At 35.1% G+C, this 27,657-nt stretch overlaps 1 protein-coding gene and 1 long non-coding RNA gene across 2 annotated transcripts in view; one reads left to right on the forward strand and one right to left on the reverse strand.

Moving 5' to 3' along the window:
• Positions 1–27,657, forward strand: part of LOC125653646 (uncharacterized) — a 276,533-nt gene that overhangs the window by 121,956 nt on the left and 126,920 nt on the right. Inside the window, exons 18-29 of the mRNA XM_056145758.1 lie at positions 894–972; positions 3,826–3,875; positions 10,885–11,010; positions 11,824–11,880; positions 12,556–12,723; positions 13,052–13,150; positions 16,489–16,581; positions 17,317–17,378; positions 17,668–17,738; positions 19,393–19,429; positions 22,021–22,118; positions 23,888–24,011. Coding sequence (XP_056001733.1) covers positions 894–972; positions 3,826–3,875; positions 10,885–11,010; positions 11,824–11,880; positions 12,556–12,723; positions 13,052–13,150; positions 16,489–16,581; positions 17,317–17,378; positions 17,668–17,738; positions 19,393–19,429; positions 22,021–22,118; positions 23,888–24,011 — 1,064 coding nt within the window. The remainder of the gene's footprint in view (positions 1–893; positions 973–3,825; positions 3,876–10,884; positions 11,011–11,823; positions 11,881–12,555; positions 12,724–13,051; positions 13,151–16,488; positions 16,582–17,316; positions 17,379–17,667; positions 17,739–19,392; positions 19,430–22,020; positions 22,119–23,887; positions 24,012–27,657) is intronic.
• On the reverse strand, positions 1,209–2,665 carry LOC125653652 (uncharacterized). Its single transcript, XR_007362003.2, has 3 exons — positions 2,573–2,665; positions 2,354–2,390; positions 1,209–1,602 (listed from the first exon to the last, which is right to left on the reverse strand). It is a non-coding gene; the product is annotated as an uncharacterized LOC125653652 (long non-coding RNA).

Consider the following 27,657-nt stretch of genomic DNA (forward strand, 5'->3'; position numbering starts at 1 on the left):
TGTATTATAATGTTTGAGACTGTAAGTGTAGCTTGTATCTATTATAATGTTTGAGACTGTAAGTGTAGCTTGTATCTATTATAATGTTTGAGACTGTAAGTGTAGCTTGTATCTATTATAATGTTGAAGACTGCAAGTGTAGCTTGTATGTATTATAATGTTTGAGACTGTAAGTGTAGCTTGTATCTATTATAATGTTTAAGACTGTAAGTGTAGCTTGTATGTATTATAATGTTTGAGACTGTAAGTGTAGCTTGTATCTATTATAATGTTGAAGACTGTAAGTGTAGCTTGTATGTATTATAATGTTTGAGACTGTAAGTGTAGCTTGTATCTATTATAATGTTTAAGACTGTAAGTGTAGCTTGTATCTATTATAATGTTTGAGACTGTAAGTGTAGCTTGTATCTATTATAATGTTTAAGACTGTAAGTGTAGCTTGTATCTATTATAATGTTTAAGACTGTAAGTGTAGCTTGTATGTATTATAATGTTTAAGACTGTAAGTGTAGCTTGTATGTATTATAATGTTTGAGACTGTAAGTGTAGCTTGTATGTATTATAATGTTTGAGACTGTAAGTGTAGCTTGTATGTATTATAATGTTTGAGACTGTAAGTGTAGCTTGTATGTATTATAATGTTTGAGACTGTAAGTGTAGCTTGTATCTATTATAATGTTGAAGACTGTAAGTGTAGCTTGTATCTATTATAATGTTGAAGACTGTAAGTGTAGCTTGTATGTATTATAATGTTGGAGACTGTAAGTGTAGCTTGTATCTATTATAATGTTTGAGACTGTAAGTGTAGCTTGTATCTATTATAATGTTTGAGACTGTAAGTGTAGCTTGTATCTATTATTATGTTTGAGACTGTTGTTACTTATGCTTTTAAGGTGAGGTTGTTCTCTTTCTTAATTGGACGTGAAGTCAAGGAGAACAGATACGCTAAGTGGATGGCCTGTGCAAATAAGGGTAAGTAATGTACAAACTACAGTGAAATATCTGTCTCAAAGTCTTCAACAAAAGTTCACGATATCCAGGAGTTCAAGATATCTGAACTTGTCTTCTATTTTCATTTCAGTGACTTCCCCTATGTACAAATTCATTCGATGTGTAACACTTACACTATAAGTAACAGTGTGTTGTCTTCTCTTCATTGACACTATCTATCCAAGTCATATTTAAAAGTAGTAAATGCACTAAAGAAACTAATTTCATTTCTTTTATCTGTAAAACTTTTAGTTTATATATCTAAAACACAAAGAAGGAAATGAAAAGACAGATATAGAAAAAGTGTATTGAATACAATGTCTTATTTAGAATAATGAACACACTATATTTATACAATTAATACAGCACCTAAGCTACTCCATTCGTAAGCATTTTTGATCTTGCATCCTTGATCCAAATTGACATTGTGGTGGGAGAGGGTTTCACATATCTTGGTGATGGTCGCCTCATTGTTCCTCTCTCTACACTAGATCTGTATAGCAATCACTTGAAACTTTATTTCTATTGTGTGAGTCTATAACTCTCTTGTAACACCCGGGGTTGGAAGCTTGTCTGTACTGTGTTGACACATGTTGGTGATTGATCTCCTAGCTGTATAATTGAAGTTCACTTTGAAAATCTTGGCGTTTATTTATAAATCATATTAATAATATAGATCTCAACATTTATTTATGAAGCACATTAATAATATACATGTATGTATTATAAATACATTATCCATGCATCAAATATGTTCATTTATAATTGCATGGGTGGAAATTTAATCATTTTATGGTTGAAAACTACACGCAACATCTAAGTTTCATACCAACTACTGCAACATACATTATACATAAATGTACAATGCATAGATTGTGTGTGTGTGTGTGTGTGGGGGGGGGGGGGGGGGGGGGATATGAGACCAGGTACATTTATCAGACCAGGAAATTGACTGCCTTTTGTTCAAGATAAACCTTTAGAATTAGGGCTTGGGACCTTGCATGCACAGGTTTATTTGAGATTACTGGGGGATCATTTTAATTCGTGGGGGCCAATGTTCGTGGGTAAGCAAAATTTTCCTGGTTCGTGGGGACGTAATTTCATGGGTAAGCAATACGATGTCGCTAGGAGAGATAAATATACTTGATTTAAAAAATGTTCGAGGACACGTAAATTCATGGGTTAGAGTGACCCACGAAGTCCACGAACATCGATCCCCCACAAACAATGAGGATTCCACAGTATTGTATTCAGTATATCTGAAGTTTTTCTTTTTAAAATAAACTTAAAAGCTGTCTGTCTTTAACTTCAACATAAGGGGGTACTCAAGTTGGTTACACATATTCGAGGTACTAATATTCACCTTTACTCTGATTATCTTCAGTCTGCAATCTGAAAAACTGTTCATATTTATGCAAATTAATACCAAGCTCACATTTTATTTTGGCAATGACTACCTCATTAAGGTACATGTAATGGAATATTTTCTGGGAAATGTCATTTTCTTCTACCAGTTTATGAATTAACCCCATTTATTACCTCATTTTATCACGTTTTAATGCAATAGATCAATTTAGCTCACCTGAACCGAAGATTGAAATGAGTTTTTTCTGATCCTAATTAGCCTCTCGTTTGTTGTCTAGATCATCCCAACATTTGTGTATACTCCCCTCATATGTTGTGAAATTCTCTATAGAAACAAACAAAACAAAAACAAACTAAATAGAGATGGAGCCAAAGTATGAAGAGTATGAAGATGATATTGAAAGAAAATGTGTTTTCAGTCTGATTAAAAACTTCTGCCTTATATTTCTTGTATGAAATCTAAACAAAGATATAAAATATTCCAACTTCTTGATAGTTATAAAGTCTGTCTGTCTATTAGCTTTTTATCTCTTTGAGGCCTAAGACTATCAAATTTGGTTAATTGGTGCATCCGGGATGGAGGGGGGGGGGGGGGGTCATGACCCAAAAGTACATGTAGATCACTGGCCTCACATTGGAATATGTTATGGAATTTATAATGAAATTGTGTCCAGAGCATATCTTGCACACTGTAAATTTCATTGTAAAAGACAATGTCAAACATATAGATATATGCATGACATGTATATATAGTTCCAGACATGCAGGTACCAGTATAGCACGTACCTTAATGGTGCACTTATTAATATGTTCTTCTCAAGAACCACCAAGGAGAGTTAGATTTGTATAGGATTACATTGGTGAACATTCTTTAGAGATCACCATGAGAGATTCCTTGCTGAAATTGAACTCACAATTTACGGATCTGCAGAATAGTGACATAACATCTGAGCCTGGGAGTTAATTACATCGGGGCATCATTAATCCTGATGCTGACAATGCTGATACAAATGTACTTAACCTTCAGAAGAGATTATTTGTGGGAACTGAATTTTACATGGGTGTTTTGCATCCTTAATCTGGAAATATATGATAATTACTGGATCCAGATTAATTATCAGTTTTTAGAACAAAATGGGAAATTTCATTAAAGATATTTTAATTAATCCAGGTAGCAATTGAACATGCAAAATAGCTTGCATAAACTGTCTAGTGGATCATTTAATCTGCCAGGTTGTGACATATGCTAGCTTATCCCAAAAAAGTTAATTTACAGGGTTATACTGCATGCCTTAATTGCACATGACTAAAACATGAGGCATAAGAATGAGCAAAGGTGTCTTATAATTTGTGTATCTGCTGTCATAATTTTTCTGTGCTCAATGAGATTTGGGACAAATGTGTGATTAATTATTTTGATAAGTATAATGTTTTTACTTGTGTTTGCATTAAATTTCACTTTTTGTTTAGGATACTACACCCATATTTCAACATTGGCTGATGTGCAAGAAAGTGTTCAGGTAAAGTACTCTACCATTGTTCAGTAAATCTAGGAGGAGTCACTCAGACTGACCGACAAATGGACAGACGGACAGGAAAGAAACCTGCAGTCTCTTCTGGTTTCACTAGACACTGGGTAATGGGGAAAAGTTTAGAGTATAGAGACAATGGTCTTGGAGAATAGTTTTAGCTCTGCACCTCAAAACACTACTGCATTGATTTTTTTCCTTCACTCTTTGACTATATTGAATTTTTATCCTTTCACTTTTTGACTGTGCTGAATGTTTCACTTTTGACTGTGCTGAATGTTTCACTTTTGACTCACAGTGCTGTATGTTTCACTTTTGACTGTGCTGTGTGTTTCACTTTTGACTGTGCTGTATGTTTCACTTTTGACTGTGCTGTGTGTTTCACTTTTGACTGTGCTGTGTGTTTCACTTTTGACTGTGCTGTGTGTTTCACTTTTGACTGTGCTGTATGTTTCACTTTTGACTGTGTTGTAATTTCACTTTTGACTGTGCCGTATGTTTCACTTTTGACTGTGTTGTAATTTCACTTTTGACTGTGCTGAATGTTTCACTTTTGACTGTTGAATTTGTCCTTCACTTTTGTGTGTGTTGAATGTTTTTTTCATTATAGCGCTTGGGTTCGAATTTACTATTAAAGAGTACTATTTGAAAGAAATTCGAACCCAAGCCATATATTGCCTGTGTTTTTGACTGAATCATAAAGAGGATGACAAATGTCGTACTGTCTGTACAATGATACCTACGGAGTGGCTGGTGTTTGAATAAACTGTCCTAATCAATGCCCATGAAGTGTTATAATGCAAAATTTATCATTCTTGCTTGTGCATGCACTGGAGAAAATGACAAGACCGTGATTTATGACCATGCACATGCAAACAAGGCTAACAAAGATACATGAGGACATATTTTTTCCAGAGCTTTGAGAGTAGTGGGATTGGTTGTAAATGCATATTGAGGTGGCTTAATGTTGTGGCCTGTATTGTTGGCTTGTTGAAAGCAGGGCTTTTTTCCCCAGATTTCATGAGACATCTGGTAGCCAACTTGGATATAATGACAAACATTCATTTTAAAGACCCCAAAACTGTAACATCACTTCTACTTACATTATATGTGTATCGTGTATGTCACATTCATTTACAAAAGTATACAAGTTTACGTTTAATGTAGACATTTTACATTTGACTGCATTGGCCCATTAAATAAATGCATGGTCTGGTTCTCTCTATCAGCTCTCATAGTAAGTGACCTAAGCTGACCCTGAGCAGATTCACACCAGCCCTAATAATAAGTGACTTAAGCTGACCCTGAGCAGATTCACACCAGCCCTAATAATAAGTGACCTAAGCTGACCCTGAGCAGATTCACACCAGCCCTAATAGTAAATGACCTAAGCTGACCCTGAGCAGATTCACACCAGCCCTAATAATAAGTGACTTAAGCTGACCCTGAGCAGATTCACACCAGCCCTAATAATAAGTGACCTAAGCTGATCCTGAGCAGATTCACACCAGCCCTAATAGTATGTGATCTAAGCTGTCCCTGAGCAGATCGATTCACATTAGGCAAATCTGCTGAGAAAAATTCACTCCGATTTTTTTTGGCATGATTTTTTGAGATAATTAAAAATCTCAATTGTTGCTATCCTTTTGCAGCTGCGCTTCATAAGTTTTTGTACAGAACTGAGATGAATTGCAGCATAGATTTATCCTATTGACACAAATTTCAACCTAATGTACTATGCAGTAAATGGATAAACACAATTATTTAAATCAAAATACATTTTGAAATTTTTAATTAGTATGGTAGACTGAAAAGTAAAATGGGCAGTCATGTTCAATAAGTGTTGATAAAATTCATTACTAATTTTTGTCAATAACAAAACAATGTGTATGTACTAAGGGCTGAATTTAGATATTACACTGTGCTTCCTCATAATTAAATCATGTTTAACACAGAGCGAGAATTGGTTACTTAACAGACCAGACTAAGATTTGTCCCGGCCATGTAAATCCATAGCGAGGTGCTCTTTCAACTTAGCCATTTACTATTATTTGCTTCCAGAGTTCTAATTGCCAAACTCAGACCTGTTTTTGTAATGAAAAAAAAGCTGATTATCCCCTGTAGCCCGGGGGTCTGGTTTGCGGTAAATGGTGCAAAATCCTGCATTCTGAACGTGTTCTGGCACTTCTTTTTTACTTTCAAATTGTCTACTTCTTTAACAAAACTTTTATGTTACATATACTTTTTATATTAAGAATTCATAAGTGATACTTGTATCTGACGAAAATATCATAAATATATATCAGTGTGTCGTCTTATTTATCCTAGAATTTAACTGGTGTTGGTAAATTTTAATGGTGTCACTACATGCAAGTTTAAATTTTTTGGTTTGCAAAAAGGGGGACCCAGACCCCCAGGACCTCCCTCTGGATCCGCCCTTGTTATGGATTACTCCATTTACCTTATCAAGATGGAGGGGTGACAGCGGATGTGACCCGTTGACAGAGGGTGTTTCTCCTACTAGGCACCTGATCCCACCTCTGGTATGTCCAGAGGTCTGTTTTGCCCAACTCTTTATTTTGTATTGCTTGTAGGAGTTATGGGATCATTGTTCATTATCTTCACCTTTCATTATATCAAAGAAAAATAGTGAATGATAGCTTGACCAGCAGATTTATACCTTGAACAGCTCAGTGAATGATAGCTTGACCAGCAGATTTATACCTTATACAGCTCAATGAATGATAGCTTGACCAGCAGATTTATACCTTATACAGCTCAGTGAATGATAGCTTGACCAGCAGATTTATACCTAAAACAGCTCAGTGATTGATAGCTTGACCAGCAGATTTATACCTTATACAGCTCAGTGAATGATAGCTTGACCAGCAGATTTATACCTTATACAGCTCAATGAATGATAGCTTGACCAGCAGATTTATACCTTATACAGCTCAATGAGTGATAGCTTGACCAGCAGATTTATACCTTATACAGCTCAATGAGTGATAGCTTGACCAGCAGATTTATACCTTATACAGCTCAATGAATGATAACTTGACCAGCATATTTATACCTTATACAGCTCAGTGAATGATAGCTTGACCAGCAGATTTATACCTTATACAGCTCAGTGAATGATAGCTTGACCAGCAGATTTATACCTTATACAGCTCAATGAATGATAGCTTGACCAGCAGATTTATACCTTATACAGCTCAGTGAATGATAGCTTGACCAGCAGATTTATACCTTATACAGCTCAATGAATGATAGCTTGACCAGCATATTTATACCTTATACAGCTCAATGAATGATAGCTTGACCAGCAGATTTATACCTTATACAGCTCAGTGAATGATAGCTTGACCAGCAGATTTATACCTTATACAGCTCAGTGAATGCCAAAGTTTTTTTTTACCTACATATCCAGTCCTATGTACCAGCACAGTCACCGTACTGAACCAAAGTTTGTCTGCATGATCAAAATCAAATTATAGGAAATAGAATTAAAAAAAATTCTTCTTGAGAAAAAGTAATCAATCATTTTCCACTGTTCATCTTCAGATTTGTCATCAACAAATTCATCATCTTTTTATCTATATATAACAGTGTTTCAAGTTCAGAATCCAAATTGAAATCATCAATATACCCACCCTTCAGAGTTTCCAATCTAGCCAACATGACTGACCAGCCATTTGACATTCACCTTATTTTCCTATCAATGCTGAGGAAACACTTGATTCATTTCAACATTTTATTCATTATTAAAAGCTTTTTAAGTCACTAGCTGTTGCTATCTGTTTTGTCTGTCGTCGTTTGTCATTAGCTGTTCGCAGTCATGCAGTCCAACTATTTGCATGATTATAATGAGCAATGAGTCCTTTAACAAAACTGTGAAATTCACGACCCCTGAATTCAGGATCCGTGCCCTAGGGTGAAGCTAAGTTGGTCATATTTTCAAATGCTTATATCTCAGAAAATTTTCTTCTTTACTTCTGAACATCATGGACTGAGGAGGCAAAATGTTTACATGATTATGATGGATATAAAATGAGTCCTCTACCAAAATTTTGAAATTTACCCCAGGGTTCAGGTACCAGGGTGGGGCTAAATTTTATATATATATATATATATATATATGCGCAGTAGAAAAGTCTTCAAGCATGCAGACAAAATGTTTGTATGATTATAATGAGCAATATGAAAATTCTGACCCCTGGGTTCAGGCCCCAGTGTGATTGATACGCGAGGCTAATAAGTTGATCATATGTGGAAAATGCAATTTACTCTTGGACATTTGCAAGTAGACAAATTGTTTGATTATATTGAGCAATTAGCCCTCCTTGAAAACTGACAAATTTCCTTTGCCCATGCTATATAATATAGTATTCAAATAGAAAATCGCATATATTTCACATTGAAATGATAAAAATTACCTTTAAAAAAAATTCTAGAGTATCAAATGTGTATGATGGTTATACCAATATAATCTAAGAGTAACGAGAGTACCAGAAAGATACATAATACACTGTACAGCCGTGAAAAGCTTATGTAAGGTGTTTTTCTTAAGCCATGATTTGCAGAACTTCAGGTATTATCAACCATCATCAGACTGTGACATACTTTCTTTGCATTGTATGAATGAAAGGTGAAGATAACGAACAGTGATCAATCTCATAACTCCTATTAAGGGTATTAGCTTAAAACTGTGACAGGAGGTAGATAGATAAACCAAGAGTTCTGTGTGCAAAATATTCCCCCACATTTGACCCAAGTTCAACAGCCTCTAAATATTCAAATGTCAAAGAAAACTGAAAATTGTTGAGAATCAAAATCCTTGCACTATACACATCTTCCAAGTTATTTACAGAGGTCCTAGCTTCAAAACTGAGAGGAGTTAAAAAGGACAAACCATGTCCATTTTTTAATATATTTCCTCAAAACAGACAAAGTTCAACAACAAAAATTATAGAAAATCAAAATCTTTGCCACATACAAATCTTCCATACCCATACAAATACTCTGTAAAATAAGACGGTCCTCATTTGAAAACTGTGGGAGGAGTTAACAGACAAATCATGTACTAGCTCTCTATGCAATATTTTCTCAAAACTGACTAAATTTGACGACCTGTAATTTTCTCAAAAAATGAAAGAAAATAAAAATCCTTGCTACATGCACATCTTCAATACCCATACAAACTCTTTATAACAAGAAGTTCCTCACTCAATAATTGTGGGAGGAGTTCGCCAAACAAATTATGTATATTGTGGCGGTATATAACCTCCATATAACATTAATTTTCAAAGAATGGGGCAAAACTCCTGCAACATGATCTACTCAGAGTGACCCATAAAGAAGCTACATAGCAAGTTCCAGCTTAATTGATGTGTAACAGAGAAATGAAAATAGAAATCCTGATTGGACAGGCGTACAGAAATCGCTGTACCATAATATGTTCCGTCTAAAGACAGGCGTACAAATTTGGAGTAGTATAAAAAAGCACACAGTTAACACAATGATTTCTAAAGTGTAAAAATGTGCATATTCAGGTGACATTAATGACCAATAGACCTCTTGTTAGAGATGAGGACTTGGTCTAATATTCAGAACTATCACTGGACAGTTGATCCAATGTCTTTGGTGTTCTCTGACAGCTTAACACTCAGTAGCGATGTTTCCCCACAATATGACTATTGACATATTGTACGTCATGACATGTTATCTCATGTGGCATCATACAGTTCTTCAATGAGGTACGCTTCTGTACAGCAGCATGATTTTTCTGGGGGTTAAACCTTATATCTAAGCTGTGTTAATTATTTAATTATGTAATTAATCGTATTGATGCATCATCTTCGATATATGTTAGCGATAGAATACATACAAATTATTGTAACATTCTGGCGACCGAAAATCGGGACAGGAATCCATGATCTGTTGGTTGATGGCTTTCACTGCAGACACTCAATCAGACTTAATTTGAACCATTTTACTAGAGAGAAAAAAAACACTTGAAAGAAGAAAGTCTCAGAAACACAGACAATCCAATTAAGAGGAGGACAACTCAAATTCCCTTTAACACCTAAAGTCTGCATCTGATCAACTTCTGCCATGAGTCAGTTCTTTTTGAAATCTATACAGCTATTGGCTTAGATAAATAGGAGTTTGTAATAAACTTGGAATATTTGTCTGCAGACTCTAAAGGTTCACATGTTAGGAAAATGATTCTCAAGGGTAAAGGATTGTTTATTAATTGTAAAGTGCTACACAAAGATTTTTTTTTTAAAATTGTATATTTCAATTTTTTTTGTATTAATGGCAAATTTAGGCCTAACCATAGGTATACTTGTAGTTCTTTGTATAAATAATTACCCTTGGAGTCAGATTGTCTACAGTTGGATTGATTGATTGATGTTTTCCGTCACACTCAACAATTTTTCAGTTATCTGGTGGCACCCAGTTTTTATTGGTGGAAGAGAGAACCCAGATACAATGTACAGTACCTGGGAAGAGACCACCGACCTTCCGAAAGTAAACTGGGAAACTTTCTCTCTTACCAAGCAAAATATTGCTGTTTTGTGGGGAGGTAATTTTGTGGGTAAGCGATACGATGTCACTAGGAGAGATAACTCTACTTGATTCAAAAAATGTTCGAGGACGTAAATTCGTGGGTAAGAGTGACCCACGAAATCCACGAACATCAATCCCCCACAAACAATGAGGATTCCACAGTGTATTGGATCATCTTCATTTAACAACATAAACACCATGGCTTTTGATGGGCCTAATCAGCTAGTTGTCCTCTTACAGCAGAGGCTATAGTTAGAGAGTCTAGATAAGTTTGACTGTCTAGTTCCACTGTCCCCATAAAAGTCAGCAAGGGATTACCTCAGTGTCTCATTTAATTTTACATTGACCAGTAATCTATTTGCACGTACAACTATTGAGTACATACAACCCATCACAGTCTGTATAGTGCTGTCTGCTATTTCAGTATTATCTTCGTGTGTTGAGCCGCCCTATGGGAATAGCAAGACAGGAGGGTGGCCTACCTAGAACACCAAACTGGACTCCAGTGTATGCAGATTACACTACAGAAGTGTCGCAGAGCCTCAGAAAGGTAAACATTGCAGAATCTCGGACAGGTAAATATTACAGAACCTCAGACAGGTAAACATCGCAGAACCTCAGACAGGTAAACATTGCAGAACCTTGGACAGTTAAACATCACAAAACCTCAGACAGGTAAATATTACAGAACCTCAGATAGGTAAACATCACAGTACCTCAGACAGGTAAATATTACAGAACCTCAGATAGGTAAACATCACAGAACCTCAGACAGGTAAACATCACAGTACCTCAGACAGGTAAATATTACAGAACCTCAGATAGGTAAACATCACAGAACCTCAGACAGGTAAGCATAACAGTACCTCAGACAGGTAAACATCACAGAACCCCAGACAGGTAAACATTGCAGATCCTCAGACAGGTAAACATCGCAGATCCTCAGACAGGTAAACATTGCAGATCCTCAGACAGGTAAACATTGCAGAACCTCAGACAGGTAAACATAACAGTATTTCAGACAGGTAAACATAAAAGTGACTCAGACAGGTAAACATTGCAGAACCTCAGACAGGTATGCATAACAGTACCTCAGACAGGTAAACATAACAGTACCCCAGACAGGTAAACATCACAGAACCTCAGACAGGTAAATATTACAGAACCTCAGATAGGTGAACATCATAGAACCCCAGACAGGTAAACATTGCAGATCCTCAGACAGGTAAACATCGCAGATCCTCAGACAGGTAAACATCACCATGATTTCATGGGTTTTCAAATCTCAGTAATATGAAAACAATGCCATGTACATGTGCATCTGATTTTTATTGATACACTAATCTCTGTATTATGTTTTTAGGGTGTTGGGTTGGTCACTTCTGTTGCCATGCCAGTTTTTGACACCAGCAACACTTCGGTAAGCGATAGTCCTTTACAACTACTGTACAGTAAATCTTGTCAAATCTGAATGTGCAATCCAGCAGAACATTTGAGTACCTCAAATTTTAGTCTCTAAAATTTCTCCTACACTTTTTATGCCCCTGCCATGAAAAGTGTTACTTTTTTCTGTCATTTTATCATAATTCATTTTCTGTTCATTATGTCTGCTACGAATGCACATATTCAACTGAAATGTGGTATATATATAGATACATCATCATCGTCATCATCGGCATTTTGATTAACATGCAGGATTAGGTGCACTTTATTATTTGGTTTTGGTTGAATACGGAGTTGTGCCCCTTGGACTTGGAAAATTTCAAACAATTCATAGTTTCTGCTCATTATCTTAGTTATACATGGGATTTTGACTTTAAATTCAGGATATACATATGTCACGAGAATTCACAGGTCAAATCATGTTTGCATTAAATTAGGCCCCAAAAATAGGGGCAACGTTCTACTTTGAATTCCTTGGACTTTGAATAATTTCAAATAATTCACAGTTTCCACTGGTTATCTCAGTCATACATGGACATAAGTTGACTAAGTTGAATTATCAGAGAAAGTATATCAGGGCTTGCAGTCTAAAAATAAGAAATAAACATGTATGGAATACTTGTTAAAGTTGAAATTTCCTCTGTTGCCTTAGGCTGGAGGGGGTCGTCTCCTAGGTGTGATGGGAACAGATGTACCAATTCAGGAAATCACCAATCTGGTGCCTAAAGGCAAGCTAGGAGCCAATGCCTATGCCTTTATGTATACTCATCATGGATATGTGCTGTTTCACCCGAATATGAAACCTATGTACCAGAAAACAGTAAGGCTCCAGTCATGAGTGTGTGTGAATATACTGTGCACGTTTTCACATGTTTTCTTCTTTTTTTGTCAATTTGAAATACACATTTTGTGTATTCAGTCGGGTACGCCTTGATTATTGCTTACCAAATACAGACTGTTGAATCAGATGCCTTCGATGAAGCTAAATTTGAAATAACGGTACATAGTATGCAATGAATATCATTTACATTAATTAGAAGATAATCTACAATAAATGTAATAAAGTTTGATAAAAGATTTGTCACATTAATAGCCAGAGGTGATTGCATGATGTCAAATGAACAGAATTTTAAAACTTCTTTCTACAGAAGGGATCATCAGAACAACGGAAAGAGTTCCGCCCCTTTTTCAACACCATTGATATAACGGAGATGGAGTATCCAGTCAGACACAATGATTTACATAGGGTATATACTGTTCATATCTATACAGATTAACTAATCCACAAACCTAACAATGATTTACATAGGGTATATACTGTTCGTATCTATACAGATTAACTAATCCACAAACCTAACAATGATTTACATAGGGTATATACTGTTCGTATCTATACAGATTAACTAATCCACAAACCTAACAATGATTTACATAGGGTATATACTGTTCATATCTATACAGATTAACTAATCCACAAACCTAACAATGATTTACATAGGGTATATACTGTTCATATCTATACAGATTAACTAATCCACAAACCTAACAATGATTTACATAGGGTATATACTTTTCATATCTATACAGATTAACTAATCCACAAACCTAACAATGATTTACATAGGGTATATACCGTTCATATCTATACAGATTAACTAATCCACAAACCTAACAATGATTTACATAGGGTATATACCGTTCATATCTATACAGATTAACTAATCCACAAACCTAACAATGATTTACATATCTATCCATTACAGAATTAATAAAATAGGTTATTTGATGATATTGTTTTGGTTGCAGTAAATTGGGAATTATGTATGTTTCATTTTTAATTATGTAATTTACTTCCAAAGGTATTCAAACTTAATGAGTACTTTTTCGCAAGGTTCTATGATATTGCCCTATTGTCTTCCTAGATTAGTGTGATGTCTGCGTCCTCTGATATTGCCCTATTGACTTCCTTCATTAGTGTGATGTCTGCGTCCTCTGATATTGCCCTATTGACTTGATGTCTACACTAGAATTCTGAGATTACCCTCTTGACTTCCTTGATTAGTGTGGTGTCTACATGTTTTGTGATATTGCCCTCTTGAGTTCCTTGATTTGTGTGATGTCTGTGTCTTCTGAGATTGCCCTCTTGACTTCATAAATTAGTGTGGTGTCTACATGTCCTCTGATATTGCCCTATTGACTTCCTTCATTAGTGTGATGTCTGTGTCCTCTGATATTGCCTATTGACTTCCTTGATTAATATGTTGTCTACATGTCTTCTAATATTACCCTCTTGTCTTCCTTGATTAGTGTGTTGTCTACATGTTTTCTGATATCGCCCTCTTGACTTCCTGGATTTGGGCAGTCTCTATTTGAGAGGGTGGATAAGAGATACTGTGAAGATGTTACTGTCTTGAAAGGTGAAAGGAGACATGCAATAGCTTCTGCTGATTTGATATCCTCATCAAACAATGTTAAAAAATCTATATTTTTCTTAACTTCATTCACCATAAGTGTGATAAAGACAGGTGGTTGTTTCTACATGTATTTCTTAAGCCTATCATAACAAGAATTCCATCTCTTAAGCCTATCACAACTACAATTCCATCTCAAGCCTATCACAACTAGAATTCCATCTCTTAAGCCTATCACAACTAGAATTCCATTTCAAGCCTATCACAACAAGAATTCCATCTCAAGCCTATCACAACTAGAATTCCATCTCTTAAGCCTATCACAACTAGAATTCCATTTCAAGCCTATCACAACAAGAATTCCATCTCAAGCCTATCACAACTAGAATTTCATCTCTTAAGCCTATCACAACTAGAATTTCATCTCTTGAACCTATCACAACTAGAATTTCATTTCTTAAGCCTATCACAACTAGAATTTCATCTCTTAAGCCTATCACAACAAGAATACCATCTCAAGCCTATCACAACAAGAATTCCATCTCTTAAGCCTATCACAACTAGAATTCCATCTCAAGCCTATCACAACTAGAATTTCATCTCTTAAGCCTATCACAACTAGAATTCCATCTCTTAAGCCTATCACAACTAGAATTCCATCTCAAGCCTATCACAACTAGAATTTCATCTCTTAAGCCTATCACAACTAGAATTTCATCTCTTAAGCCTTTCACAACAAGAATTCCATCTCTTAAGCCTATCACAACTAGAATTTCATGTCTTAAGCCTATCACAACTAGAATTTCATCTCTTAAGCCTATCACAACTAGAATTCCATTCCACTGAAGCCTATCACAACTAGAATTTCATCTCTTAAGCCTATCACAACAAGAATTCCATCTCTTAAGCCTATCACAACTAGAATTTCATCTCTTAAGCCTATCACAACTAGAATTCCATTCCACTGAAGCCTATCACAACTAGAATTTCATCTCTTAAGCCTATCACAACAAGAATTCCATCTCTTAAGCCTATCACAACTAGAATTTCATCTCTTAAGCCTATCACAACAAGAATTCCATCTCTTAAGCCTATCACAACTAGAATTCGATTTCTTAAGTCTATCACAACTAGAATTCCACTTATGGAGGTGCTCTACATCGTCATAATAGCTGACTTCCTTTAAAAACATGGATGAAAAAATCAATATCAGCAAAATTTGACTTTTCCTTTTCAATTTAAATACTTACCTGAGTTCCTCCTTAAGCCTATCACAACTAGAATTCCATCTTGTTTGTACATCCCTAAGAAGTTTATGAGTTCATGAGTGTTTAGCTTTTTAGTTGTAGCTGTTGTACCTATATCATATGCAATAATGATGCATTTAACCTTAAAAAGTAGTCTGTCACACCAGGAAAAAGGTGTACTTTTTTCATTGTTACTTTCTTAATCAGTTGTAATTGCTGACCCTTGACCTCACCTGTGTAAATTCCATGCAGTGATTGCCATTGAATACATGTGCCAAATGTGCACCCCCATATGTGACTTTAAAGGCTGCTGTGTTTGTAATGTGTACAATCTGAACTCCCTATCTTTGTCAGTAAAATGGGCTGTAACAGCAACGTAACTTTCCATAGATCAAGACACTCATCCAACTATGATTTGTTAGAGACACAACAGGTGCCCCATTATTTTAAGTTTGTATTTTTTAACTTTACTATATACTGTCTGTGGCTTGTACGGTACTATGTGTAGACTTGATTCAGAAAACAGTGCTCACATTTTGTGTCTTTTAAGATGGCAATGTAATGATTTCTCATGAAAATAGTGTGCATATGGCTATAAGTTTATCATATGTCTGGTCTTACATTTGAAGAAAAAGAATTGATACTTGTAGGATATATTCTATTTGACACAATTAATCTTCCTTTCTTTTTTTCTCAACCCAAAATGTGTCCATATTGGAGAATGGTATAATATAGCGGCAAGTTTATATATGTCATCCAATTTGCATGCTTTCTGTGAATGAATAGGTTTATCAGATAGCTAAGGGAATACTGTAAGTTGTGAAGCAGACAGAGCTGTGTATTGTGAGTCATGATGTATCATTTCACCACTAGACCATGATGAAATTTGAATGATAAAAATTAATGTTCATATGTATACTGTTTCAGTTTCGTCAAAGACTATTAAGTGCCTCAAACAAAAAACCAATCAAGCTCAAAGTGAAAGTGCCTTACGACAGGACGGTGCCTTATGACAGGATGGTGAGTAAACTGCCAAACATGTCAGATTTTTTAAAATTTAAGATGACAGTAATTGTTGATGATTTAAAATGTTATATAAATTCATGAGTTGATTGGCATTACAAACAATTGTGCTTTAGCTAGTACCCAAAGTATCTATCAGATAAAAAAGGCAATTGGTACCTGCGTGAAGTGTGGCGCTGCTCTTAACCTCATGAAATAGAGGCACCATTATTTATGAAAGCCGCCAATTTTTCTGTTGTAAAGATAACTGTCACATTTGATCACATTGTATTTTTTTTTTTTTTGTCTGCTGCCGCAACGCGGAAGAGGACATAGAAATACTTGTGTCCGTCCGTCCCACTTCACTTTGTGGACGCAACTCCTTCAAAACCGCTCAACGGATTTTGTTCAAATTTTGTAGGATAATGTTAGTCACCATGTGTAGTTGATCATATTGTGCCGCCATTTTGATTCGACAATTTTTACAGGAGTTATGGGACATTTGTGCTTCAATTTTTTTTTGCAGTGGCTAGCTAGGCGTAGCAATTAATCTTGTTTTTAAAGTTTAACATTTTTAAAGTTGGTTGTAAATATTGAGAAAGTTGGATACTGCCAAAGCAAAACCCAATAATGTTCTAAGTTTGGAATTTGTGTTTGTAGGGCCCTCTTAATTGAGAAATAAAGTCTTAAGTTGTGTGTGTTAACTATCAAGTAGTTTGTATAATCAATACATGTTTTTTTTCCTCATTTCAGAATAGGGTGGAAATTGTTGATTATTTATATTATACAGCCCCTGTTAGTGGAACACCTTTTAAGTGAGTATATGCATGTCTACAAGACTTCATTATTGCATGACTATTAAATTGGCAAGAGACACCAATGAACTAGTAAACTAGATTTAACTGTGAGAAAAAAACATCTTTACTGTGTTTTAATGGTATGTACATTCAATTCTCTGACAAGTACCTCTACTTATACAGACCATATTCATCAAGAGAAAAATATACTCTGACATTGATTGATAGAGAATGCATTAATTAACCAATAAGAATGACAACTGTTTGGGATAATTAGATTCATCTAGGAATTTTCTCCTTTTACCAGAGTTGCTCTAGCCTTGCCATCATACAGTTCCAAACTCATGCTGAAGAAATTTGTCAGCTCGTGTACTAAGGGTATGTACTCTGTACAAAGAATAAATTTCCTAAGATATATAAGCTACAGCATTTAATGCATCAAAATGTCTCTCACTCACTGTATAAGCCTGAGATTGTGAGAATCTTATTGAAGATGACAACAAGATTAAGGAATTTGCACTCGATCCATCTTGTTGAATTGCATGTGAATAAAATTCTCGCATACAATTGTACTTGTCTGACAGGGTATATATATATATATATCTTCCACCTCATTTGTTTCAGAAACTATAGGAATTCAGTGATTTGCTTATTTGAGTCCCACATCAAAGATGTGGGTGCCTAGTATAGTAACAAGGGTATCTGCAAAGGGGCGGCAAGGGCAACGATCACCCCACGATAATTTCGTTAAAAAAAATAATAATAATAAAAAGAAAGAAAAATTACAAAGTTAGAAAGTTTGGAACAGTGATATCTGCTCGTTGGAGCAGCAAGTGTAACAGCAATCTGTGGTCAATAGAGCGGCAAATTGTGAAAGCAATTGATGTCTATATACCTGCACATGGTGCACGCGTGTAAACAATAAACAGGAAGGCTACAGATGCATTAAACATTTTGGCAGTTGCCGACTTTGTGTCAGCACGGAATGGACAGAGATTCATTTTTGGACACATTAAAAAGTGATAAAACAATTTATCTTTTTTAATGAGGCAAAGTTTAATTTGTTTAACTTGCATAATAATTTGCTTCATAGTGCTTATTAGATATTTCAGTGATCGAGAGATAACTTTGTTTTTTTATCAGGTGGTGTCTTTAAGACACGATGGGGAAAAATTATGAAGTATCTAGTGGAAATCTGAATTTAAGTCAAAGTCACGTTAGTCAAAGTCACGTTAGTTAGAACATCCCCTCCCCTCTTTTGATCCAGTTCGCCTCCCCAATGTCAAATACTTGCCAACACTCTACTATAAATCACTGTTTTTGATTGTCCATCTCTCTGTCATGCAATAGTCATATAACAGTGTTAAAGACACTGTGAGTTGTCTTATTTTGCATATACATATTAAATCTGATGGTGAGAGGGAGACACCCACACATTTTGAACGAAATCGGTCAAAGGTCACATTATATAGACATTAGCATCTAGTGAGGCCCTAGTTGACTCTGTCAGTTTTCTATAGTTCAGATACTCTTTGTTTAATTAACCAATGTTATTTTTAGGAAAATTTTCCTCATTTTTGTAGAACACCAATTTTCTTTGTTTTTGAGGGTGTACCAGACAATAAAATCAAATGATTAACAAATTGAAAAAATTCCCAAAAAGGAAGAAAATAGAATGGCTTCCCATAAAGTTCTGTATCGAGCTTGGAAAGTAGTTTTTGACAAATTCTCGAAATTTATGCCAATGAGAATTGATGAAGTCACAGCATATTATCCTTCAAACTGAAGAAGTCTATTTGCATATATCCATTAATCTGCAAGTCCAACCATCTGAAGTGTTTAAAATCTGACTGCTACATAATTTTATCTTCAGCATCTTTATATTTTCTACAAATATTAAATTAAAATCACTCTGGATTTGAATAGTGATTGAATACTTTGTGGGGTGGGTCCAATTGGAGCGGAATTGGCTATTAAATTTGCTTGCATATTTATCATTTTGTCTAATAAATTACATTGTTTACAATTGCAGTTGGAAATAAACAAAAAGAATATGAATTTGCACCTTGGTAAGTATTATGGGTCAAAATAAAGAATGAGTATTCTACGGCATTGGTAAGCTTGGTCATTATATCAAGGTAACAGTACCAAAATTTAGCAAGCATAGTTAATTAAAATCAACATTGTATTCTACAGTTTACACATGCCTTGTGTGAATTTCACTTGAATTTTACATGAAAATTTTAACATGACTTTCACATGAAAAGAGCATCTAATGTGAATTCTCACATAAAACTTTCACATGAATTTCACGTAAAATTTATAACACAAATTTCACGTAAAGTTCATGTGAATTTCACACGAAATGAGAATTTTCGTGTTATATTAACGTGAAACTTTTTTCACATGAAATCTGTGTTCAAATTTTGGCTTTCTTGTGAAATTTTTAATGTGAATTTCTTTTCCATGAATTTTTCTAATGTGAATTTCACATGAATCACATTTCATGCGAAATTTGTGTAAATCTTTTAATGAATTTGAAATTCAGAATCTCTTTTCACATGATTTTCATGTGAAAATTTCAATGTGAATTTCACATAAAATGCTTTTCATGCAAAATTCCTTTGAAAATTCTAACATAAATTTCACATGAATCATTTTTCACATGAAATTTACAAATACTCACATGAGGCACATTTGCCAGTGTAAGCATGGTCATTCTATTAGGATAACAGTACAAGAGTGTTGTAAGCAGTAGTTAAATATCAACATATTATATATTCTACAGCTTACATATTGCCAAGAAATAATCATGTTCATGGAAATTAAAACTTATTCAGATTTTAAGCAAGGTATAGGTTAAACACTCATCAGGTTAGTTTGTTTTCAGGTATAGGTTAAACACTCATCAGGTTAGTTTGTTTTCAGGTATAGGTTAAACACTCATCAGGTTAGTTTGTTTTCAGGTATAGGTTAAACACTCATCAGATTAGTTTGTTTTCAGGTATAGGTTAAACACTCATCAGGTTAGTTTGTTTTCAGGTATAGGTTAAACATTCATCAGATTAGTTTGTTTTCAGGTATAGGTTAAACACTCATCAGGTTAGTTTGTTTTCAGGTATAGGTTAAACACTCATCAGATTAGTTTGTTTTCATGTATAGGTTAAACACTCATCAGATTAGGGCTGTTCCAGAAATGATCAAATGGGGGGGTCGGGCGGCAAATGATATTTTTTTGTGTGGGTGGTCGTATTTTTTCAAATTTTAATTGGTCCGTGGTTGGACTGTTAAAAAAATATTTATTATGGGTAGTGGGTAGTTTCTATTGTTTTATTTTGTGCCACGTGGGTGTTGAGTTTTCAGAATATTTTTATTGTCGCTCTTGTCGTGTTGGTTACAAAACGTCGGAAGGAAAATTGAAAACGTGCTTTCGAAATGCTGCTTTCGAAATCGGAAGTAACATAGAACTATTCGAGTTGTCGCTCTTTGCAGCGCATAACTTTCCATTACGGCACTCTTCAAATTAGAGGCGCGTTTAGTAGGGTCCCTTTGGACGTGATGGCGGCGAACTCTGTTCTGTAGATTATTACAGTTTACAGTGCATCGATATTGGGAATATTTTGAAACCAATAGGTATTCCGTTTTCTAATAAAAATAGGCAAACCTTAGTTGATTTATACGAGGGTACCGATGCGTTATATTTATCAGTCGGTGTGATGGTGATATAGAGGCCTCCGGGCGCGGGCTCCAAGAAGACGAACGATTCGTGGAAAAACATATCCATATCCATTTCATGATAATAGCATCGTTTGGACTCCCAATCTTTCCAACATTCCCGCCATAGATGCCTTTGATTGTTGATGTGACATCGTTTCTTCAGAACTACTGTGATACAATGTCGCACAGGCATTACCGTGTCATTGACTAGAATGTTTGTCCCGAAAACCTCGCGAGATTTGTACCGTTTTCATTTTTAAAAATATTTTTGTGGTGGGTCTGGTTAGTTTTTTTATTTTATTAGATGGGTCGTTGTAAAATGAGTTTATTAATTTGATGGGTCATGGGGTAATTTTTTATTTTTTTTTATGGGTGCTTGGTATATACAAAAGGTGCCTCCCGACCCCCCCATGTATTTATTTCTGGAATAGCCCTTAGTTTGTTTTCAGGTATAGGTTAAACACTCATCAGGTTAGTTTGTTTTCAGGTATAGGTTAAACACTCATCAGATTAGTTTGTTTTCATGTATAAGTTAAACACTCATCAGGTTAGTTTGTTTTCAGGTATAGGTTAAACACTCATCAGGTTAGTTTGTTTTCAGGTATAGGTTAAACACTCATCAGATTAGTTTGTTTTCAGGTATAGGTTAAACACTCATCAGGTTAGTTTGTTTTCAGGTTTAGGTTAAACACTCATCAGGTTAGTTTGTTTTCAGGTATAGGTTAAACACTCATCAGATTAGTTTGTTTTCAGGTATAGGTTAAACACTCATCAGGTTAGTTTGTTTTCAGGTATAGGTTAAACACTCATCAGATTAGTTTGTTTTCATGTATAGGTTAAACACTCATCAGGTTAGTTTGTTTTCATGTATAGGTTAAACACTCATCAGGTTAGTTTGTTTTCAGGTATAGGTTAAACACTCATCAGATTAGTTTGTTTTCAGGCGGTACTGTGGAGACCATGATATTTTACACTCAACAGGAAGAGATAGAAAGCTGAAGATTCTGAACCTTTACAAGTGTCAGGGTGGGAAAGGAAAATGTAAGAGCCAATGATGAAACAATCTGAGCTACCAATAACAACTACAGCATTTTCTATATGGATTACAATCCAAAAAATATAAATGATATAGCATTGACGGAGACAATGAAAATCAGAAAACAAATCCGATCTATAATTTTGCAGCATTTATCCCAGGGGCTCGGTTGTCAGATATTAAAGTTTTGTATTATTTGTTCCCGAATAATAAATTGAAGTTTTGCATGATTTGTGTCCGAATAATAAATTACATTGTATATAAATAAAATCCACCATCAAAATCCGCTTTTTTCGAGGTTTTAAAAAAGGTGTATCGTGTACATTAAAAAAAGTAAAGGGACGACACTCACCATCTTGGATTTCTAGGGGGGCCTCGATTCACAGCTTGTTTTTAACAATTTCTACTCCCTGCCTACCAGTTTCTGGCGAGATCTATGTTGGAAAAAGATCCAACGACTTCTCCCTATCGTCTGCTTATGTCTACATGCCGTATTAAAGATCCAGTGACCCGAAACATCCTCGATACTTGCCCCTACTTATCGAAAGCAACGGAAGTTTGCATCGAGTGACACGACGCCTACCGGAGCTCTCCATATAATCACTGGGGTGTTCCGAATGCATACGGCAAGTCCAGAGAAATCAACACCGCAAAAACAGCAGATCTTAAAGTGTTCTTTAAAATGGTCACAATTTATTGATAAACGGCTAAAGCATATATTTTGATATGTGGTAAATGAAATAAACATATAAGTATTTATCACATATTTACCCCTTTATCCAGCTACAATCGAGGGAACAGGCCTGTCATTTTCATTATCTCGCCTTATAGTTATCATTTCAAAAAAGTGAAACAGCCTGCAGCTTGGAATGCTGCATACAATCCCTGATCATGTTTTGCATCGATCTATAAAATATTCTCAATGATCAAGGAAACAAATATACATAGAAAGAAAAAAAAACCACATTTACAGGTGACATAAACTGGAATCGTTTTTCTTAAAATTCAAAATGAAATTCGTTGTGTGTATTCTATTCCCTTGCCAAGACTCGGAGATTTAAAACACAAAACTCATTGAATGATGATCGGATCCAACCTCAAACCATGGGAGATCCTATATTTACATCTCAATTTGGTAGATTTATTATCTATAAGCAAATTATAAATTCATAACAAGATTTGTGTGGCCAAACAAAAAGAATTCTGGACTAGTCTGTTTCATCACATGCATCTGTTTATTTCTTTATCACTCCCATTTTCATCAGAGTTACAGGTAGATGCAATACGTATTTCATAGTGTTATCATGAACTAATACACCGTAAGTTGTAAATATAAGATATGCAACTTATCTGCATTTCAAGTGACCATGCAATGAACTATTTATTTATTGATTATGAAAATTTTAATAAATCATACTTTTATGCATTAGATACATTCATACATAAGGAGTTGTAGGGACATTGGTCCTATTATTTTAGCTGTATAAAGTAGTCAGATATACTGCTAAGTCAAGGTAACATTTGGTCATAACTTTGCAGAACTTTACTAAATATCTACTCCCTTTAAAGTCAAATAAAATTTAAGGTCGGTACTTTTTTGGTGATGGTCATATAATAGGAATTAGCCACACAGGGGCAGCCACAAAGATATAATTTCATTGTAGTATGTCTGGTAAGGTACTTTTTTACACATGCCCAACTGTCTACAAATGGTATATGTATAAAGGCTGAGTTCTCAGAATCTATTGATACTGGTTATATTCCTGATTTCTAGGTCCTGACCAGGACAGCATTCTCTACAGTGATCTACTGATTCACCATGAGATGATGAGGAAGATGAGAATTTCTGATCATTCTGACTACAGATTTCGAATAGCTAATAACCTAGAAACGGGGAGGTGAGTCCTTCAGTCATACATGCCAACTTTTGAAAATCCCCATGGGGGATTTTGCGCGCGACGACCTTTTTTCAACGCTCAAAATTCACGACATTTTACCATGAAAATAAATATTTGTCATTTCAAATAAAATATCAATCTAATCATTATACATGTATCATACATCAAGTGTGTTTGACCTTTAACTTTAACAAAACTATATAAAAAAAACTTTGAAAGATATAGATAAGTATTTTATTAAAATCATCTATTCAGCAAAAAATCCTCTCCAACAAATCACATACATATTATCAAATAATACTTAAAGTTGCATCCTTTTACACCATATATACATTGGCTGGTCTATATATCAAAATTTAAATTAAAGCACATGCATTTATAGGTACGACTACAAAGGCGATCTTGCTTGTCTGTAAACAATTTCATGGGCTTGCAGAGTCTGGTGGAACAATCTGCATTGCAACCAGAAAAGGAGTGATCTGCCCTGCTATGAAATTTGTGAACAAAACCTTTGCACCCATGACATCTGAAATAATTACCAGGAAAAAACACATCAAAATATACATTTTTATTTGTAAAATATTAAAGGCTACTTGCTAATATAAAATTCAGTACAGACTTGTGCAAATTACGCATCACAAAGTCTATTGAATATTACACTATATAGACTATGTAATACATCGCTATAGACAGATAGATTCGGGTAGCCTATATTATCATAGTTGGAAAAACATAAATTTTACGTACCTTTAATATTGCATATTTTGGATGCTGTCAGCGAGAGGCAAAACTCGGGAATGTCCGATTGTTTGGTGGTGACACTATTATCATTGCCATTCACGTTTGTGTAAAGGATATTATGTCAATTTGAAATCCGTCTTCCCGATTAATTACTATCAAAACATGCTTCGCACTGTCCAATAAGCACCCCGACACGGGCAGACCAAGTAAATTACATCACTCCGATACCATGCGACACAGATAAACAGCAATGGCTGACTATTGTCCCGATTTCTGATTGGCCAGTTCAGAAATGACGCGGGATTTCAAATTCCGGTTGGAAATGGGGGTTTGTTGTCGTAAAATGGGAGATATTTTTAGAAAATCAGGATTTCGGGGTATTTTTGCAATCCCGATTGGGATATCGGGATTTGCCTTTTCAACTGCTTCAAATCGGGAAAATCCCGCACAAATTGGGAAAGTTGGCATGTATGGTCAGTAAGTGAAGCTAGATTGGAGGAGGTGAATGCCGGTTCATCACACTCCATTCCATCACTAGTCACACTTGTGTATCATTGGGGACAGGGAAAAATTATCTCCAGACTGCAAACCTTATTTTGACACTTGGATCCCCCCCCCCCCATCATAACTGTGATAGTTGGGCCAGTTCCTAATCTATCTCATGGGCTAGTGTATTTTAAACGTTAGTTTTTGTAAAACTACAATTTACACTTCCTCATGTACAAAAAGACAGTTGTCAATATTAATTACTGGTTGAACCAGAAGAGGCCTCAGTAGGGTGATAAAATGACATGATATTGTTCATTCTTACTCTTTGTCCACAAACATATACACACTTTGCTAATCAACATTATTGCATATAATTAATTGAATCATGTGAAGAACCCTATGGGCTAAAGAACTTAGTACTAGATTCCTGTGAAATTCTGAATTTTCAGAAAACTCGAGTGACCTATTGCAATTGGTCAGCATCCATCGTTGTCCTGTGTTAAGAATATGAACATTTAACTACAATTCCAATTCTTGTGAAATTTGGTATGAAGCATCTTTGGGACAAGGGGCATTCATTGTAAATTTCAGGACTCCTGCATCCCTGAAGCCATAGGGGTTTGGGAAAACTGCCAAATTTTGACCATGCAATTTAAAAAAAATCTTGACTGTACAACTGCACATCTGTATATAAAAAAACAAACCAAAAAACTGAATGCATGTACTAATGTAGAGCAGGAATTTTTAAGGCCTCTACTAAAATAACCATATATTTTCATGATCCCCTGGGTAGAGGTTCTGACTCCAGGGCAGGGCCAAACTTGGGTGTATAAAGTGTAATACAGTGGAACCCCGTTATTACGTTTTCCATTTTGTCACGATAAAATAACGTAATACCGGGGTCAACGTAATAAACGTTCCCAGTGAAATCCGTTAAAATTATCATTTGGAAATTGTATATCGTCCGTTGGTACTCCGTGAAGGGGTGTGTGAATATATCTTTACTGTTTCTTTCTTTAAAAGAATATGATACTTTGTTTTATTTACATCTTATCTTTAATGTCCGTAATTCTTCATGTTCTTATCCCTTTTCTTTATTTCGGTGTAGGATACATAAGGATGTTTTGATAAACGTTGCTTTTTCTGCATTCGTTTGGACCGCCATTTTGTTCAACTTTAAAACAATGCGTTCATGTAAATTTCTCTCAATAACTCGTTCCGGTTCGTATTCAACATTCGTATTTAAAAAAATAACAAAACATCGTTTTTATTAAGTTCTCTAATTACACAATACACAACACAATAAAAAAAATCCCACCCAAAAAACAACAAAACTATAGTCACAAAACGCACACGATACCCAACACTTACACACTTCTCACCAACGATAAACATGCACGGAGAACAATTTAAGCGCAATCCACATAAAAAAATATATAATGATGCACGAAGATTTCATTTATAACGCTAAATGATGGCACTAAAATCACGTGCGCATCAAGGGATTTTAAAATATTCACTGAAGTAAATGCTGTGCACGAGTCGGCCGATAGATTGGTGTATGTATGGACGAGAGTTACGAACACCCAAGCTGCATGTCCAAACAACGAACAATTTTTTTAATTGAACACCTTTAGTCACCTATGTCCAAGCAGTTACCCAAGCAGTTGTAACATTGCTACGATAAATCTTTCTTGTTTGGTACCAAAGCTGTCCGTGAATAGAGTTTTAATAGCGAAGGTAATCACACTATGCTGAACACGCAGGTGGTTGAGAAATTATTTCTTTGATTATCAAAATATGTAAAATGAAGTAAATTTCATAGAGTACAATTTCTAAATAAACATTATTTAATTGTTTATCACTGGCTTCTATACGGGGTATTCACCTGTATTGATGTCACTAGATCTATCGAAGCGTAATCAGTCGAGCGTCTCTAATCCCCAAACAGACCAGGAAATTTAGGTGGTGACTGCCTCGGGCAGTCAAGGTGTGAATGCCTTATTATTTTGAGAATCATTATTGAATAATTAGGGGTTTATTACGTTTTTGTCGGAATTTTTACAACGTAATACCGAGTCCCGGCATTTTAGGATAACGTAATAACGAGGTCTATTTTATATAGGTTTGTTAAGAAATGGTTTTGTGCTTTGAAATTCCAACGTAATATGCGGACTAACGTAATAAAGGGGGAACGTAATAACGGGGTTCCACTGTATATAATATACATTTATATATATAGGAAGAACAGAAAAGAATGTACTAAAATTATTGATTTCGCAACCCTAGAGTTTTTACTTGAGGATGGGTCCAGATTAGTCATATCATGTTAATATAATACATATATTATGTAAATTTAGTCTTTCATTAGCAATAGACATTTTCAAGGGCATTTAAGTTTTAAGAACACATCTTG

This window comes from Ostrea edulis, chromosome 7, assembly GCF_947568905.1.
Source record: "Ostrea edulis chromosome 7, xbOstEdul1.1, whole genome shotgun sequence".
NCBI classification, from domain to species: Eukaryota; Metazoa; Mollusca; class Bivalvia; order Ostreida; family Ostreidae; genus Ostrea; species Ostrea edulis.